This window comes from Zophobas morio, unplaced genomic scaffold (genome assembly GCF_036711695.1).
Source record: "Zophobas morio isolate AGI-343-1 ecotype UQ-CSIRO unplaced genomic scaffold, CSIRO_AGI_Zmor_V1 ptg000373l, whole genome shotgun sequence".
Lineage (NCBI taxonomy): Eukaryota > Metazoa > Arthropoda > Insecta > Coleoptera > Tenebrionidae > Zophobas > Zophobas morio.
The window spans coordinates 60113-76081 of NW_026972477.1; the positions used below are offsets into that span (position 1 = coordinate 60113).

Sequence of the window (15969 nt, forward strand, 5' to 3'; positions counted from 1 at the left end):
ATTGAGAGTTACCTTTCATTGAACGCTTAGCTCACAGTGAGAAATTCTTTCTAGCATGTACATTCTTTGAAAATAACTGCTTATAAACACTATCGTTCAAAATTGTTTCTGTTTTATACTTATTCGTAAAATTTTATAACGCTTTAATTAATTATTGGTTATACTAATCCCTTATATATATATGAGTTTAGATTGAGTTCTATTTAATGCAGTTTATATTAGAGGAATTGCTTTCTTAACTCTATCACATTTAAAGTTTAAGCATTAAGCGAAATGATTTTGCACGTGGCCCCCTTCGTGCAAAGTAGTTTCAACCTTTCTACTAAATTTTTATGATCATCCATCATAGGGTTTTTTTTAAACGTTTCGGTGACTATAAAGGATAGATTCTTTGGAGACCTTAATTCAATAATACTTAAACTTTAAATCAATGAAGAAAATGATGTAGAATGTCCTTTATATAAAGGTAAGCCTTATACTGAGATCGATCGTGAATGTATTGTCAATAAGGCCACAATATCCCGAACGAAAGTTCAATATGATCCATAGTGTCCTTGCAATGAACCTGGCGTCCAAAGATCTTGAAAAACCTGGATTTATCTCCATTTGTACGACAAGTGACACTGGGTGCAATAGAATCTGCACAAAAAGCTTCAAAAACCCTAGAAACCACATTAGATAGAACAGTTTCAAGATCGACTGTATCGAGAGTATTGCGTTCTGCAAGTCGCCAATCAAAAAGAAAGTTAATTAAACCCACTTTGACAGACCGTCAGAGGCGACTAAATTTTAGTTTGCGAAGAAGTAAGAAAATTGGTCCATTTCTGACTGGGAAAAGTAATTTTTTCGGGATGAGACCAAGATCAATCGAGATGGTCCAGATGGTATTAGGTGGTGTGGGAAGCGATCCGGCGATTACTGAACTCTTGATCACCAGGTGGTCAAATATATAAACATAATGAAGGATAGATTATTATTTAGCCCTGTATAACATCTAAGGGGGTCGGATATATGTAGAAAAAAAAGTGACGGGAGCATCACCGCAAGCACGCGATTTAGACGTTATTAAGTATGACCTACCCAGAAGATGCGATTTTGTTATGGCCTTGGTCTTGGTAGAATGGTTATTCAGCAGGATAATTCCCTATTTTATGCAGCACCATCGGTGTGACCAATGCTCCAATTACAGTCGTTCCAAGTGCTAGACTGGCTCCCGCATTCTCTTGATTTCAACTCCATCGAGCATGCATGGGTTGTCTTGAGAAAATAGAGATCATACTAATCAGCTCCTGCTGACTTGGATGTGCATTGGAGACGTGTACAATCAAAATGGGAACTATAACACCGATCCAATGCTTACAACCTGATTGCCAGTATGCCAAAGAGGATAAAAGAAGTGATTCTGGCAAAAGGGAGCTATACTAATTATTACAACCTCGTTTACTAAATTAAATTTTTCCTACGTACAATATTGTTTCTAAAATCTTTCAACTTTACAAGCTCATATCTTCTCGAATATTAAACTAATATAAGATCAAGTATTAATAAAATGTAGCTAGAACATAGAAAGTTACTGTAGATAAAATTTAAAGTAATCCATTATGTTATTGAAAAGTTATTATGTATTAAACCAAAAAATGCAAAACATTGAAATAATTTTGCACGATAGGTATATAGAGTAGAGAAAAAAATAACATTAAGATTTATATATAAATTCTACTCCAAAGTATTCCAACCTGTTAAACTGATTGACTTCTAGATAGTTGATGATATTACCCTATAGGACTTTTTTGAAAAAATTAAAAATTCTATTTCCTTAATCTTTAAGTGCGCAAATTCCTAATACCCTAGATCTTACTACAGATAGCAAAGCCCTTCTTGTACTATGCTTAACAAAAACTTTACTAAGGTACTCATCAAAAGTGATAATACATAAAAATTTTTTAAAATAATTTATAAAATAATAATAATGGAGCAACAAACATAAGTTTATAAAATTATAATTAAGCTAATGTCCCCAAAAGCTTTACTTTTTTGAATACCGCTCTTTCATGAAAAATACTTATTTACTTAGTCAATGCACATCTTTAGAAGTACCATCTTTATCGTGCTAACCTATTCCCCGACAAGGGATCTTATCCTAATCTGACGGTTGAAATAACTTTTTTTCAACGTGCACTGCGCCTAGTAATGGTACAGCCGCACTCTAGGGAGCATGTTAATTTTGTTAGTTAAATCTAAGTATTTAAGAAAACTATTTAACCTAGAACGCACAGGAAGAAGAACTTTTACCAATGTCCTTTATTCCTTTAATCAATAAACCTTGACACACAACGGTCACTTAAGAGAATCTTACAACGACCTTCTGTTTTAATGTTAAAGAGAGCAGACCCTAACCAAGAGCTTAAATGCTAGACCTCGGCCTCTCTGTTTATTGTATCGTATTCAGAAGATGATGCTATCCCAACACCAACCATTTTTAAAGCCGTCAAAGAGACGAGAAAGTTAAAGTTACCTTAAAAATGCTAGAATTCTACTTTAGAAGAACGAAACTAACTAACTAGCTTACTAGTAAGGATAGCTAACTAGCTTGTTCTACTAAAGTAAGACGAAAAAAAAGTAAAGTAAGGGTGTTAACCCCTTTCTCGGTCGATTTAGGCAGCTGTTTTAATTTTATAGATAATTCAGAAAAGGAAAATTATATAAAAGATTTGAAAAGTCTTTATACACATAAAAAAATTAGAAGTGCTGAAAGAAGTCAATAGTGTTAAAAAAGAAAAATAATTATAATATTGGAGTGTTTTACTTATTATCTTATGTTACTCAGATTTATACATGAAAGACTTTAGTAAGTAAAAATTCTTTGACCATCACGTTTTTTTTTAATTACGTAGAGTAATTAAATAACAGTTCACGTGTGTAAGTTATATTGATGACAGTATTTAGGCATGCATTAAAGACGCGGACCAAGAGTAATCCTAAACTCGATTTTAAAAAAAGAGTAGCAATTTTTAATAACAAATAAAGGCTTAATCAATTGTATTATAGGTAATATTAATAATTCCAGGCTTGTGGATTGCCCGTTACTCACAAAGTTTGTATTCTTTTTTTTCCTTTATTTGGATTTTTTAGTAGATGTGTGAAGGCACTCAACACGAAAGAAAAGTAAAATAGGAAATTTTTATCGTACACTTGTTTAATAAGCCAGCCGTTAACGGGTAAATAAGCGATTTTAAATTGTGGAGTGAGCAGTTTCTATTTCACTTATAATAAAGTCTTGACTTTTTCAATTTTTACCTTATAATTAATTTTTTAACTAAAAGTTTTTTATACCGGTCATTAACCTGGATCTTACATATAAGATAGCTGAGCATCTTTTTTTATTGCCAACACGAAAATGGCTTTGCCATCGTCACTCAGACTGAAACAAACTACGGGGGGCAGACCTTGCAATTCCTTAAATTTGTTATAATATATTTTAACACCTAACAAGTGTTTAATAAAAGTATAATAAAACTTATTTTACTAAGAATATATATATATACCCTACCTCTCTCCCAGGTATTGTAAGAAGGTATGGTGAGAAATCTCATATCTAAATATAAAAACAAAACTCGTTCCACTAAGATTTCGTTTCATGTGGTAGCAGACCAAAGTATCTATGAAGAGTGGAAAAATACAATTCCTGGATCTTTGTATTTATACAAACGGTACGAAGTTATGGAGACCTTCGGCGGAGAAAGATATAAAGATATACATATATAGATAACACTATTTCGGTTTATTACTATTACAGCAAGACTCAGTCAAACTAAATGAGTAACGAAACGAACTAGATGCAGAAAGAGAGGGAAAAAAATTCTAATAAAGTAGAACTTTATTAGCAAGTAAATCGAGTCGTTTTTATATAGTTTTTCCTAATTTTGATTAGAAATGTTAAGCCATATTTTAAGCAGTATATGCACATATGCAATTCAAAACAAGGAAATAGTTTTATTCGTGAAAGCACAGAATTGTCAAATTTACGTCTTTCCCAGTTTTTTGTTTAGCTTTATGGTCTTGTTTAATATTTTTCTCTAGATTTTTTGAATCCCAATTGCAACATCTTGAGTGACGCAAATTTACTTTAAGGACTTCAACCTTTAACCTGACAATATAAAGCATTATGATAAAAAGATTTAATAAACAAGTTAATTAGCTGTCTCTTTTTGACTACGCACATAGGATATTTAAGGCGAAGTTTGGTGCGAAAAGAATTTAATTTTTTTTTAAGTTGTTTTCTATTCATTTTTATTTTTTCAGATCTGAAACTCGTTCTGTTTCTTTTTTATTGCTTACAATTAAGCTCTATTTTTTCCAACTTTTTTCTATTAATTCAACGGTGTTTTTACCTCTATTATGTTCTTGTTAAGTTAACAAAACTAAATTTTACTCCATAATAAATTGTATTTAATAAAAATAAAGTAAAGAGAAATATAATATAAAGTCTATAACTTTTTTAAACCAGAAAACATTTATACTATTTAAACGTTATTCAGTTAATACCAACCATCTCTGGGTAAAAGAAAAACAGGAATATATATAAACCACCATTAGTAAGTTGCTACAAAAAAAACTTTATTTTAGCTCCGCTTCATAATTTAAACTACATTCAAATTTTTTTATTTGTAATTCCTTTTTATAATTTAAATTTAGTTTTTACGTGGTGCTTTTAACAAAATGTAACTAGTAAAAATTTGAAATCAAAGAGGTTTTTCAAAAAATAAGTAGCTTTGCGCTGGCAACGTAGTCGTGAACCCCCCGAGTCAAATATTAAAATCAGAAATAAATTGCCAAAAGAAACAATCGTTAAATTTAATTTTAAAGGTAGATTTTAGGCACATCTTTGCTTTGCAATCATCACTAAGGACCTTTTTACATTTCGTGTACTTAAAGTTTGCCTTCCTTTTAAACTGCAAGTTTTGTTAAAAAATAAACGGAAAGTATACTTTAAAAAAAAAATCAGCCCGTCTTGAATTTATAGTTAAGGTGATATCAATCTATGACGCCCAGGTTTAAATAAAGAAAGAGAAGTTGTATTAGTATTTTTTTAACTATTTTTTAGTATCACAAAACACTGCAGTACTAGAACAGAAAAATTGAAGCCACTATTTAAATTACCTGATCGTGCTAGCAGCTTGCATACTTGAGATAAAAAAAGGTACAAAATGTAAACGTTACGGATCAAAAGAGCTTAGAGATTTACAAGAGCATATCTTTATTCAACGAAAGTATTGATGGACACATATAAAAGTTTAGATTACTTGCGTTTGTTGCTTAAATTTATTTAAACTAGAAATCTTAAATCAAAAGCAGAAATTTATTTGTGTAAAACATTAGAGCAATACTCTTAAATGTTATATTAAAAATATCCATGCTTTTTTTTTTAATAAGAAAATATAACTGCAAAACAAACATTAAAATATACGTTAGTGTTATTGTTATTATCAATCAAAGCCTGTTCAAACAAAAACATTTAATATATTAAATTTGTTAAAATAAGTTTCTTTTAAATTTCAACTAAAAAAAAGAGTTTAACGTGAACAGCTACCTTCTTAATATCTTTTGATTCCACAAATCCTTACAAGTTAACACTCTCGTTTTTAGCAGGTCTGAAGTTTTTAAGTAAAAAAATAAAAGATACACTATAGTTTAGGAGTATTTTATCAATTATATAGAAAGTACTTAATAAATTTTAAAGATTTTCGTTTTAGAGTTTCCCACCCTTTGCCCTAAAAAAAACTGCGGCGTACGAGTGAAACTTAATATTTACATTTTACTTTTGTAAATACACAAATATAAAAAGTTTGGAACCCTTTTTGCTATTTTGGTTTACACACCTTTTACTAAATACCATTACAAAGTAATGCCAGATTGTGACTCTTTCTTTCTTTCAGATCACCTTGAAAAATTAGTATTTATTTGTCTCTTTTTCTTAATTTTTCATTACTTATACATTTTGTTTATTTTAAACTTTTTTTTTTGCGTATTTTTAGTATAAACTATAATTATTTTAGCACGATGTACAATTTGATTATTTTGGTCGCAAACTTGCTACTTGCTCTTCGGATAAAACAATTGTTATACGAGAATACATAGCGGATAATAAGATTAATATAAACGTATTAAATGTTTTTTTTTTATATACTTCTTATTTGTAGTATTTTCCATTAAAACATTTTAAACTTTTGTAAATTTAAGTATTTTAATTTAAATAAATGAGAAATTTATTAAAATACTTATTTTTTTAAAAACACGTATCTTTCATTTTCTAAACAAACCTAATCACACGTTATTTATTATTTTTTTTTTTCCTATTATTAAATTATATTTAATTTTAAACTTACTTTTTTTTATTATTTTATTTAGGAAAGCTACGAAGAGGCTAATATTTCTTCTGAGCATAATCGATTTTTTGATTTAAATAAATTTCAACACACAGCAACTTTAAGAGGCCACACCGGCCCCGTTTGGGAGGTGTTAAGCGATTTACTTTTTCTATTATTAAATTATACAACAAAATAATTATAATTTAAATTAAAAAAAAATAATTTTTCTAATAAATTTCTTATGCAACAAAATTAGTTTTTTTTTTCATTCTTCGTTTTTTTAACTTTATAATAGCTTATAGTTTATTAAAAAATTATAATTATTCTTTAAATTATTATATATTATAAATTTTTTATATTTTGCTTTCAATTATGATATAATTTTACTTTCTTATATTATAGAATCCATATAAACATTTTAAATTTTGAGCAAATTAATTATTTTCCTTTTTTAATTTTAATTTTAATTTTTTACAAAATTTTTTTGTAACAAATCTTTAATTTATTTAATTCGTTTTTTGATTAATAATAACAAATTTTTACTTTTAAATAATTTTTTCAGACTTTTATATTTGATAAGCGAAGTTAAAATAATTAATTTCCTCCCCAAATATTTATGGCTCGCTTATTATAATTTTAGATTTAAATTTAGTTATATAATTTAAATTTTTTTTTTGATTGTTACAAGTTTTGTTGAATTTGGGATTTATTCAGTATTTTTTGGTCTGCTTTTTAAAATTTTGCTTAATTTTCTATAATTTTTCTATAGTTATCATTTATATACATATATATTTACTATTATTTTTCTTTAATTTATATAAATTTCATTTACTATAAACTATTTTTATTTAATTTTTAAATTTTCATACTAAATTAAATTATTTTAATTTTTTTTAATTTATAGTAATAATTATTTTTTTAACCAAAATTTTATTATTTATTGTTTTTTATTATAGCTTTCTTGGTGCCATCCTCTGCACGGCATCCCTCTTTTGGCTTCTTGCTCCGAAGATGGAGATGTGAAAATATGGGCGCAAAAAAGAAATCTTTTAACGTTTGATTTCAAAAATGGAGAAAGTAATGAAAATACGCATTTTGATTGGTTTTGCGCGTGGACTATAGAAAACGGGAGCGCGGTCACGTGGTTATTTACTTTGATTGATTGTTGTTTAGCGCTTCATTGAAGTTTACAGTAAAAATTGTAATAATAACAGTAAAATATGGTAATAAATAATAAAAAGTTGTAAGATTTACTCTTTAAAAGGAAATTTAAAGTAATTCTATTTTATTGAATTATATAATTTTTTTTAATTTTTTTTAATAATTTTTTTATATATTATACTTTTTTGGTAAAATTTTTTTATTTACTTTTTATTATTTCTTTTAGTTTTTTTATATATTTTTATATTCTTCTTTCTAAATGAATTTTATTGATTATCAAAAGTAAAAATAATAAAATATCTATAGTTGAACAATAAATTCTGTTTTAATTATAATAATTTTAATTCTATAACTAAATTTAGGCTTTTTATTTATCTTATATATTATTTTCTGAAGTTTATTACTCTTTTGTTTATATCACTTTTCAAAAAAATTTTAGTAATTATAAATTTAAGAATTTATTTAATTTTAAAAAAGTAAATTATAATACTTTTATTTATATATTAACTATTTTTTAGACACGCAAAATTTATTGATTTCTTTTTTCATTATAATTTATGCGTTCAGCGTAAAATGGGCGCCATTTTACACCGAATTTTCCAAGCCTGATGAGCTCTATTTAGCATTTTCTTTGGCTTCTGGCGTTGCTAAGCTCTATAAGTTTTTAGTGAACGATAAGTTTAACGGTGTCTTTTTATTATTAATTATTATTATTATTTTTTATATACTATTAGTATTACTATTATTATTGTACAGATCTTTCCTTGTCTATTATAAACACTTCTTCAATTGATTGCTCGACATCTTCTTGCAACGCCGTTGATTGGTCCCCTCTGGGTCTCCACATAGCGATTGCCTCGTCCAACGGCGTTATGATATATTACGAGCTGTAAAATTTTTAGTGGATTTTTTTATAACTTGAATTTTATAACACATTATTTGGTGCAATTTTGTATACTGGGTGCTCTTTGCTTTGAGGATGGTTATTATACCACGTGAAAGAATTGTATATCGTAGTGTTGTTTAATTATTATTATTTTAGTATAGAAAAGTTATTATTTATTTTTTTTTTCTTTATATAAAACTTTTTTTTAATATTACTTTTAAAGTTTATATGTATTTATTATTGTTCGAATTATTATTCTTCCTTTCGTTAAATTTACTGTCTTTTAAGTTTTACATTTGCTGAACTTTTCCTTAAAGAAATTTTAATAAAAAAAGCACGAGGGTGTATACAACACGTTAACCTGTTTAGTAGCAAAAACTGGAAGTTTTAATAATTTATTAGTTATTATATGGTTTGTATTAAAAAAAAAATAAGAGTTGTGCTATATTAATTACTTTTATTTGAAGCCTTTTTTTAAATAAGTAATTTCATTATTTTTTCTTTTATACTTTTTAATTCCTGTGATTGGTAGGGTTTGTTAAAAGTCGAGAATTATAATGAAATGATCATGAAAAATATATTGACTTTTATTACCAATATAAGTGCCGTGTTAAAATGAATAGCAGCCAATGAGCATTAGAAAATTTGAAAGTCTCACTTTTATAATTAATTACTTTCTATGATGACAATCTTGCTCTTAATAATGTGCAGAGCAGTTTATTAAAACCCTGCTTTACCGTCTCTTGTCCAATCAGAAACCACATATCTTTCACTATTTTATATAATAATAAAATATAAAAAAATATTTTTTATTTGATTTCAAAAATTATGAATTTAAAATTTTTAATTCGTTACTTTAAATTTCTTCTTAATGGCACTTTAAGATATTCCAAAATATTTATATTGAGGAAATAAGTCCTTTTTTATTACAAAGAAGGCCTTTTAAGTCCACGTTGAAACACTTATAAAATATATTGTTACTTTTTAAATTTTGGTGTCGTTTAACAAAAGTTTTTACTACTTGGTAGCCGATTAAGCACGAGTATTGTTTCATCAAAAATTCAAAGCATATTATTGGCGGGTCTCTCCAATGGTAACATCTGCTCTTGGCTGCAGTAAAGAATACAGTTTACATTGAAAAACATGTGAATGCTTTCTATACTTTTTAATTGGCTACTGCGGTTTAAGCTTTTTTTATTTGTGAATATTTTTATGTCAAGATTAACCAATAAAAAGAACATTTCTTTAAGTTACTCATAAACATTATAAAGTCATTATATTTTTTGTAGATTTTCTAAAAATCTTAAAGCTTTTTATGATAACATTTTTCTGTTTTTATCTAGAAAAGTATAGTTTCTATTTATTTATTAATACAACTTTCTTTCTACCATTTTTTTCACTGCATTGCAAACAATCCGCTAATTATGTACTGTTAGGTCACCACTGCCCAATACGTCTTATTTTTTATAAAAGTTATATTATTCGTAATTTTAAATGTTGTAGCATTACGTTTTTCTTCAATTTCCTCAACCCTTTTTCTTTCTTTAAAAAATTTTTAATTTTTCATTAATTTTTTTGTAGTGTACATATTACGTATTTTTTATTTGGCAGTCATGATTAATCATTTAATTACTCGCAAAATAATTTTTTTAGTAAAATTCTTTATATCTTTATTTATTTTTTATTGGTTATTTTTTTTTAAACCTTCACCCTCGCCGACCAAACTTTTTCAATGTTTTTATCAGAGGAAATTCAACCGTAAATCTAAATCCGCATTATCGTATGCTCGACAACTATTGGATCCAAGATATTGCTTACTCTCCTTGTAAAATTTCTCCACCAATGATTGGTGCTTGCGGAATGGTTTCGACTATAATATTTATTAATTCTAATAATTTTTATGATCCTAAATTTTAAAAAATATATATTTTTTATAACACTTCATATTTTATTTCGTTGTTATTCGTGAGTTTAGGATCACGATATTGGAATGGTTTGGATTTTATACTTCGATTCCATAAATGACGAATGGAAATGCAATGATATAAAAATACCCAATAAAATCATATGGCGCCTTTCTTGGTTTTAATAGTCGCATTTTAGTACAAAAATTACCCGATTAATAACATTTTTATTAAAAAGGTCTGAAATGGGCCACGTGCTTGTGGTGTCTACTACTTCTCTTGACGATGATGAGGACGAGCAAGTTTCACTATTAAATTTTTTTTTGATCTTTTTGTCTTTTTTTTAATATATATTTATTGACTTATTAAAAATAAAATATAAATCTTAATTTAATCGGTCTCTTTTTCCTTAAAATTTATGCCCTTTTTTTATATATAAAAGTTAGCCAGCTGCAATGTTATTATTATAAATTTCAATAAATTTTTTTTTAAGTAATTTTTTTTGTTGTTGGATTTTTTATAAATAATTTTACTGAATTTTTTTTTGTAAAGTATAATGTAAGCTCTTAATATTTTTTTGGTTTGTATACTTCTTTATGTCTAATTGTTGGGGTACTTTTATTCACTAAAAGTTTTTATATTTTTTATAAAACTTACCAAATGCGCGATTTTTTTGTCTCTTAATATTAGATGACTTTTACATTATCACTTTATAATGAATTGTTGTGCCCCCAACAGTTGGGGATTTCTTTCAGGAATATTTTTTTTATATTAATTTTTTTTACAAAAATAAAAGCCTTGTTAAGTTTATAACCCAACAATTGGGGTTATTTGTAGCCAAAAAAACGAGTTATTGTAAAATCAATGTTTTTTTTGAAAAGTTTACTAATAAATAAAATAAAATTCGTTATTATAAACTATTTTCATTAAAATGTTGATAATAAATTATAAACAATAAATAAATATAATATTATATATTAGATGTTAAAATTTAAATCGAAATCATAAACTAAAATTCATTATTTTAAGTAAATATACTTATACAAAACAAAATTTAGTGAATTTAATCTTTTTTATTACATGAATTATTAAAAATGCTATATATAATTATTAGTTAATTTTTCATCTTTTAAAATATATATTAATTTTTCTTACTTACTTTTTTATAGGCGCCTTTATTATTGTTATTTATTATTGTTTACTTATTTTATTATTTATGCTAATATTAATTATTTATCCTATATTAGTCTATTAGTTATTATTTATTATTATTTGTTCATTATTCATTATTAAATTATCAATTATTATTCATTATAATTTATTTTAATATTTCATATTTATTTTTTATTATTACTGTGATTATTTATTATTTATTTATTATTATTTTTTTTTACTAAAATTCTTATTTAATACTTAGTATTAATATTATTTATTATAATACTTAATATATATATTATTATTATTATAATTTTATTATTAATTATTTATTGTTATTCATTATAATTTATTTTAATATTTATTTATTTTCATTATTTATAATTTATTATAATCTATTTTAATATATAATATCTATTTATTATTATTATTTATTGATTATTATTTATCATTTAGGATAATTTATTTTAATACATATGGCTTCTTGTTATTAATTATTAATTATTATTATTGTTTATCATTTTTTATTATTTATAATATTTATTTAAATATTTACTTTCGTTATTATTAGTATTTGATCTTCTTTAGGTGTTTGTATTGAAAAGGCCAGTTGATCTTTCAGATGATTGGATCGTTGTGAACATTGACGATTTATACGATGAACACGTGGAATAGATTTTACTAGTAAAAATAAAATAAAAATTGTTTAATATTTTTTAAATTATTCTTATTATTATAAATTATTACATATACAGAAGATTTAGTTGTTAATAAAATTTAGAATGTCAATATTATAATAAACTCATTTTTTTATTATAATTTATTGCATTTATAGATTTATATGTTACTAAAATTTCGAAGTCCATTGTTATAATTATTTTTAAAATATTCATCAATAGAAGATTTAGTTATAATAAATTTTAGAATTCCAGTTTAATAATTAACTCTTTTTTTCACTATAAATTATTACATTTATAGAAATTATAGTTGTAAAATAATTTTACGACGACCAATATTTTAAGAGACTCACTTTTGTTATTCTCTTATTGCAAATTTAAAAGAGTTGGTTGTTTAAAAATTTTAGATGGCCAATATTTAAATATTTTAAATTACTGCTTTAAAAGAAGATTTAGTTGTTATAACTTCTAGAGGGCCAATTTTTTATTATTTCAAATACTACTTCAATAGAAGATTTAGTGGTTAATAGGTTTTCGATGGCCGATGTTATAATAAAAACAATTTTTTAATAAATAATTGTATTTATAGATTTAATTGATAATTAATTTTAGAATGTCAACATTTTAAATTAATGCATTAATAGCAGATATAGTTGTTAATAAGCTTTAGACTGCTAATCTAGTAATAGACTCAGTTTTTATAATAAACTCTCTTATAGAAAATTTAGTGGTCAAAATAAGTTTTAGAAGGTCAATACTTTAGAAAACTCAATTTTGTTATTTTAATTTATTGCATTTTAAATTTTGTATTGTTTTTAAATTTTAAAAGCCAATATTATAATTAATTTAAAGTGCTGCAACTATAGAAGATTTAGTTGTTAATAAATTTAGACTGCCAATATTATAAAACTCATTTTTATTCAATAAATTATACTTTTAATGAAAAAAAAAAAAAATTTAGTTGTTAATAAAATTTTAAAGGCCAATATTATAAAATCCTTTCTTTAATACAAATCACTGCATTTTTATAGAAGATTTATTCCTTTATCAATTTTAGAAGCACAATATATTTTTAAATTTAATTTAAAAAGATTATATAAAATTACAATATAAAATAATGTAACATAAATAAACTAATATAATAAGTTTTACAAATTATTTTTTTTTATCACTTTATAATAAATATTTATGAATATGTAATATTACTAATAGTTATATAAGTTACATTGTTTGTTATATAAAGTGACATAAATAAATTCATATAATAATAAGTTTAACGATTTGTATTTTTTATCAGTTTACAATAAATTATATAAAATAAATCCATATAATAAGTTTAACAATTTATATTTTTTAATAGTTTACAATAAATTATATAAAATATATCCATAGTAGCCTTAATTTTTCCCACCGCAAAGTTTTTAAAATAAAGTTAACGTACGAGATGAGGAGTAGTATTTAATTAATTAATTATGGGTCGTAATCTATGTTTTTTTTAAAAAAGAAGATACAAAAAAAATATAGTTGTTTTAATAGCAAATGTAAATAGTAAATATAAAAAGTATACTTTTCGATAATCGATATAAAGTATTAATAGAAAAATCATATTTAGTGTAAATAACTGTATCGTATGCAATAGTGAATTCCCTTTTTTTTGGTCACACACAACCCTCTTGGCGTTTATGGATGAGGCCTGTGAACCTCGACTACTTTTTACTACGGTTGAGATTTGTTGAAGCTTATTATAACATTATATATAATTTATTATTATTACTATAATTAATAAACTCTTTTCTCTTTATTATATTCATTTATCTACGTTTTATCTGTTTTTTAAATTGGGTCCCTTTAATGAAGAAGAGCTGTGAACCTTGATCGCTGTTGTATTTAGCTGCCAACGAAGAACTCAGAAGAGAGTTAGACTCTACCAAAGATAAACTCAATGAGCACGAAAGGGTCTGTTGGTATAATGACTAAGGGTTACACGGCTTTACAAATTCTAGATCAGTCCCGGACTTTTGAAATATTAGAAGAAAGCGTGAACTTACAATTAACCGGAAATCAAACTCTTAAAGGTTAAGTAGGTTCTAGTAGTAATAGTAGTAGTGGTAGTAATATTAATACTTCTCATAATAGCGTTCTATTAATAATATAGCCGGAACGACCACACTATTAGTAATATTAATAATTTAAGTAGTGGTAAAAATTTTAGTAATAATTTATTATCATGGTGGTAATATAACTTATAATAGTTTAGATAAGAGTTATGAGAGTAGTGAAAAGTAAACGGAGACTAGGAAAAGCTTTTAAAAGATTTACAGCACAACGTAGACAATGAGAAGGGTAGTGCTTCTGGCAGCGCTCCTAAGAAAATTGGCCGATCGAATGAAGTGGGGCCTCGTAAAAGAAAGATTCCTCCCGTTACCCTAGGCGAAAAACAAGGGTCCCTTTCTAATCCATCTTTTGCAAACCACCGGCATAAATATCCCGGGGTCAAAGATATCCACCTTGGAATCAAGATATTTCCTAAGACAGCTAACGATTACCGCTCAATAACAGCGATCATGCGAACTCAGGAGTTTCAGTTGTTTACATATCAACTACCTGAAGAAAAGACTTTGAATTCGTCCTCCTAGGGATTTACTGTGAGCTCGTTCTTTTAACCGTTGAGGGGGATTTGCGCGTTCAGGGCGGCACACCCCTTCGAGTTGCGCGAATGCACACGGAGGACATCTTCAAATGGCAGACGTAAGAAGCGTTCATTACCACTAGTTTTAGTACATAACTAGAAATGAGATACAAAAGGTGTTAGGACTGAAGACTAACTCTCATCTGCAAATCCGAGTAAAGGGACTTCGGAAAAGTAATCGCGTTGGCCGGTGCTATCGTTGTCAGACCTTTTTATATTACTTTGGTAGTAAAATACCTAAAAATTAGTTATAAACACGGGCAAGAGTTTTTAATATATAAAAATTTACTTAAAAGTAACTTTATTTGGATTAGTTTGCAATAAAAGATTAGAAAAAGTTGAAATTTTATTGTTTTAAATATTCATCTTTTACTTAAAATAACTTTACATAAACTAGTTTGCATTGATGGGAATAGATAATATGGCACACGAAATAAATTTTAAAATCAATATATTTGCGATAAGTAAATTCATATTGTGAAATTTGTAAGAACATATTAAAATTATATGGCACAATAAATAGAGTTTAAAATAATCATATTTACTTATAAATAACTGTGTAAATAAAATTGCAGATGTATGGAATAGTATGGAGCTATAGTTTTAAATAAGCATAACTACTTATAAGTAACTTTATATAAATATATATGCAATGATATAATTAAAATAAATTGGAAAACTAAGAGTTGTTAATAAACATGTTTAATTATAAGTAAATTTAGTTTATAAAGTTTGCATTGTTATATTTAAAAAGTATGGAGCACTAATAAAAATTTAAAATTAACATATTTATAAGGAAATTCATAGACGCTAATTTGTTTTGAATTAATTAAGATAATATAGAACTTTAATAAAAGTTAAATATAAACATATATACTTATGGTAACGTTATATAAATAAATTTACATTGAATATATGGTTCTAATAATTAAAAATTGCAGTGATATAATTGACATGAATTTCTAATAGTTTTATATAAACATATACTTATTAGTGGCATTATGTAAATGAATTTGCAATGAATATAGAATAGTTTAAATAATAGGTTTTACTTATAAGAAACTTTATTTTATCAGGTTTGCTTTAACATGATTAAGTCCGTAAGGAACTCTGATGAAAGTTTAAAATA

The 15969-nt window shown here is 25.5% G+C and overlaps 1 protein-coding gene across 1 annotated transcript; it reads left to right on the top strand.

The window, feature by feature from the left end:
- Positions 1–1174: 1174 nt before the first annotated feature.
- Positions 1175–12149, top strand: LOC135120303 (uncharacterized). The gene is made up of 10 exons (XM_064044609.1): positions 1175–1252; positions 6057–6161; positions 6409–6516; positions 7325–7512; positions 8097–8215; positions 8286–8418; positions 10161–10278; positions 10391–10497; positions 10558–10621; positions 12063–12149. Exons 1-10 carry the CDS (start codon positions 1175–1177, stop codon positions 12147–12149), a joined length of 1107 nt encoding a protein of 368 aa, XP_063900679.1.
- Positions 12150–15969: the final 3820 nt, after the last annotated feature.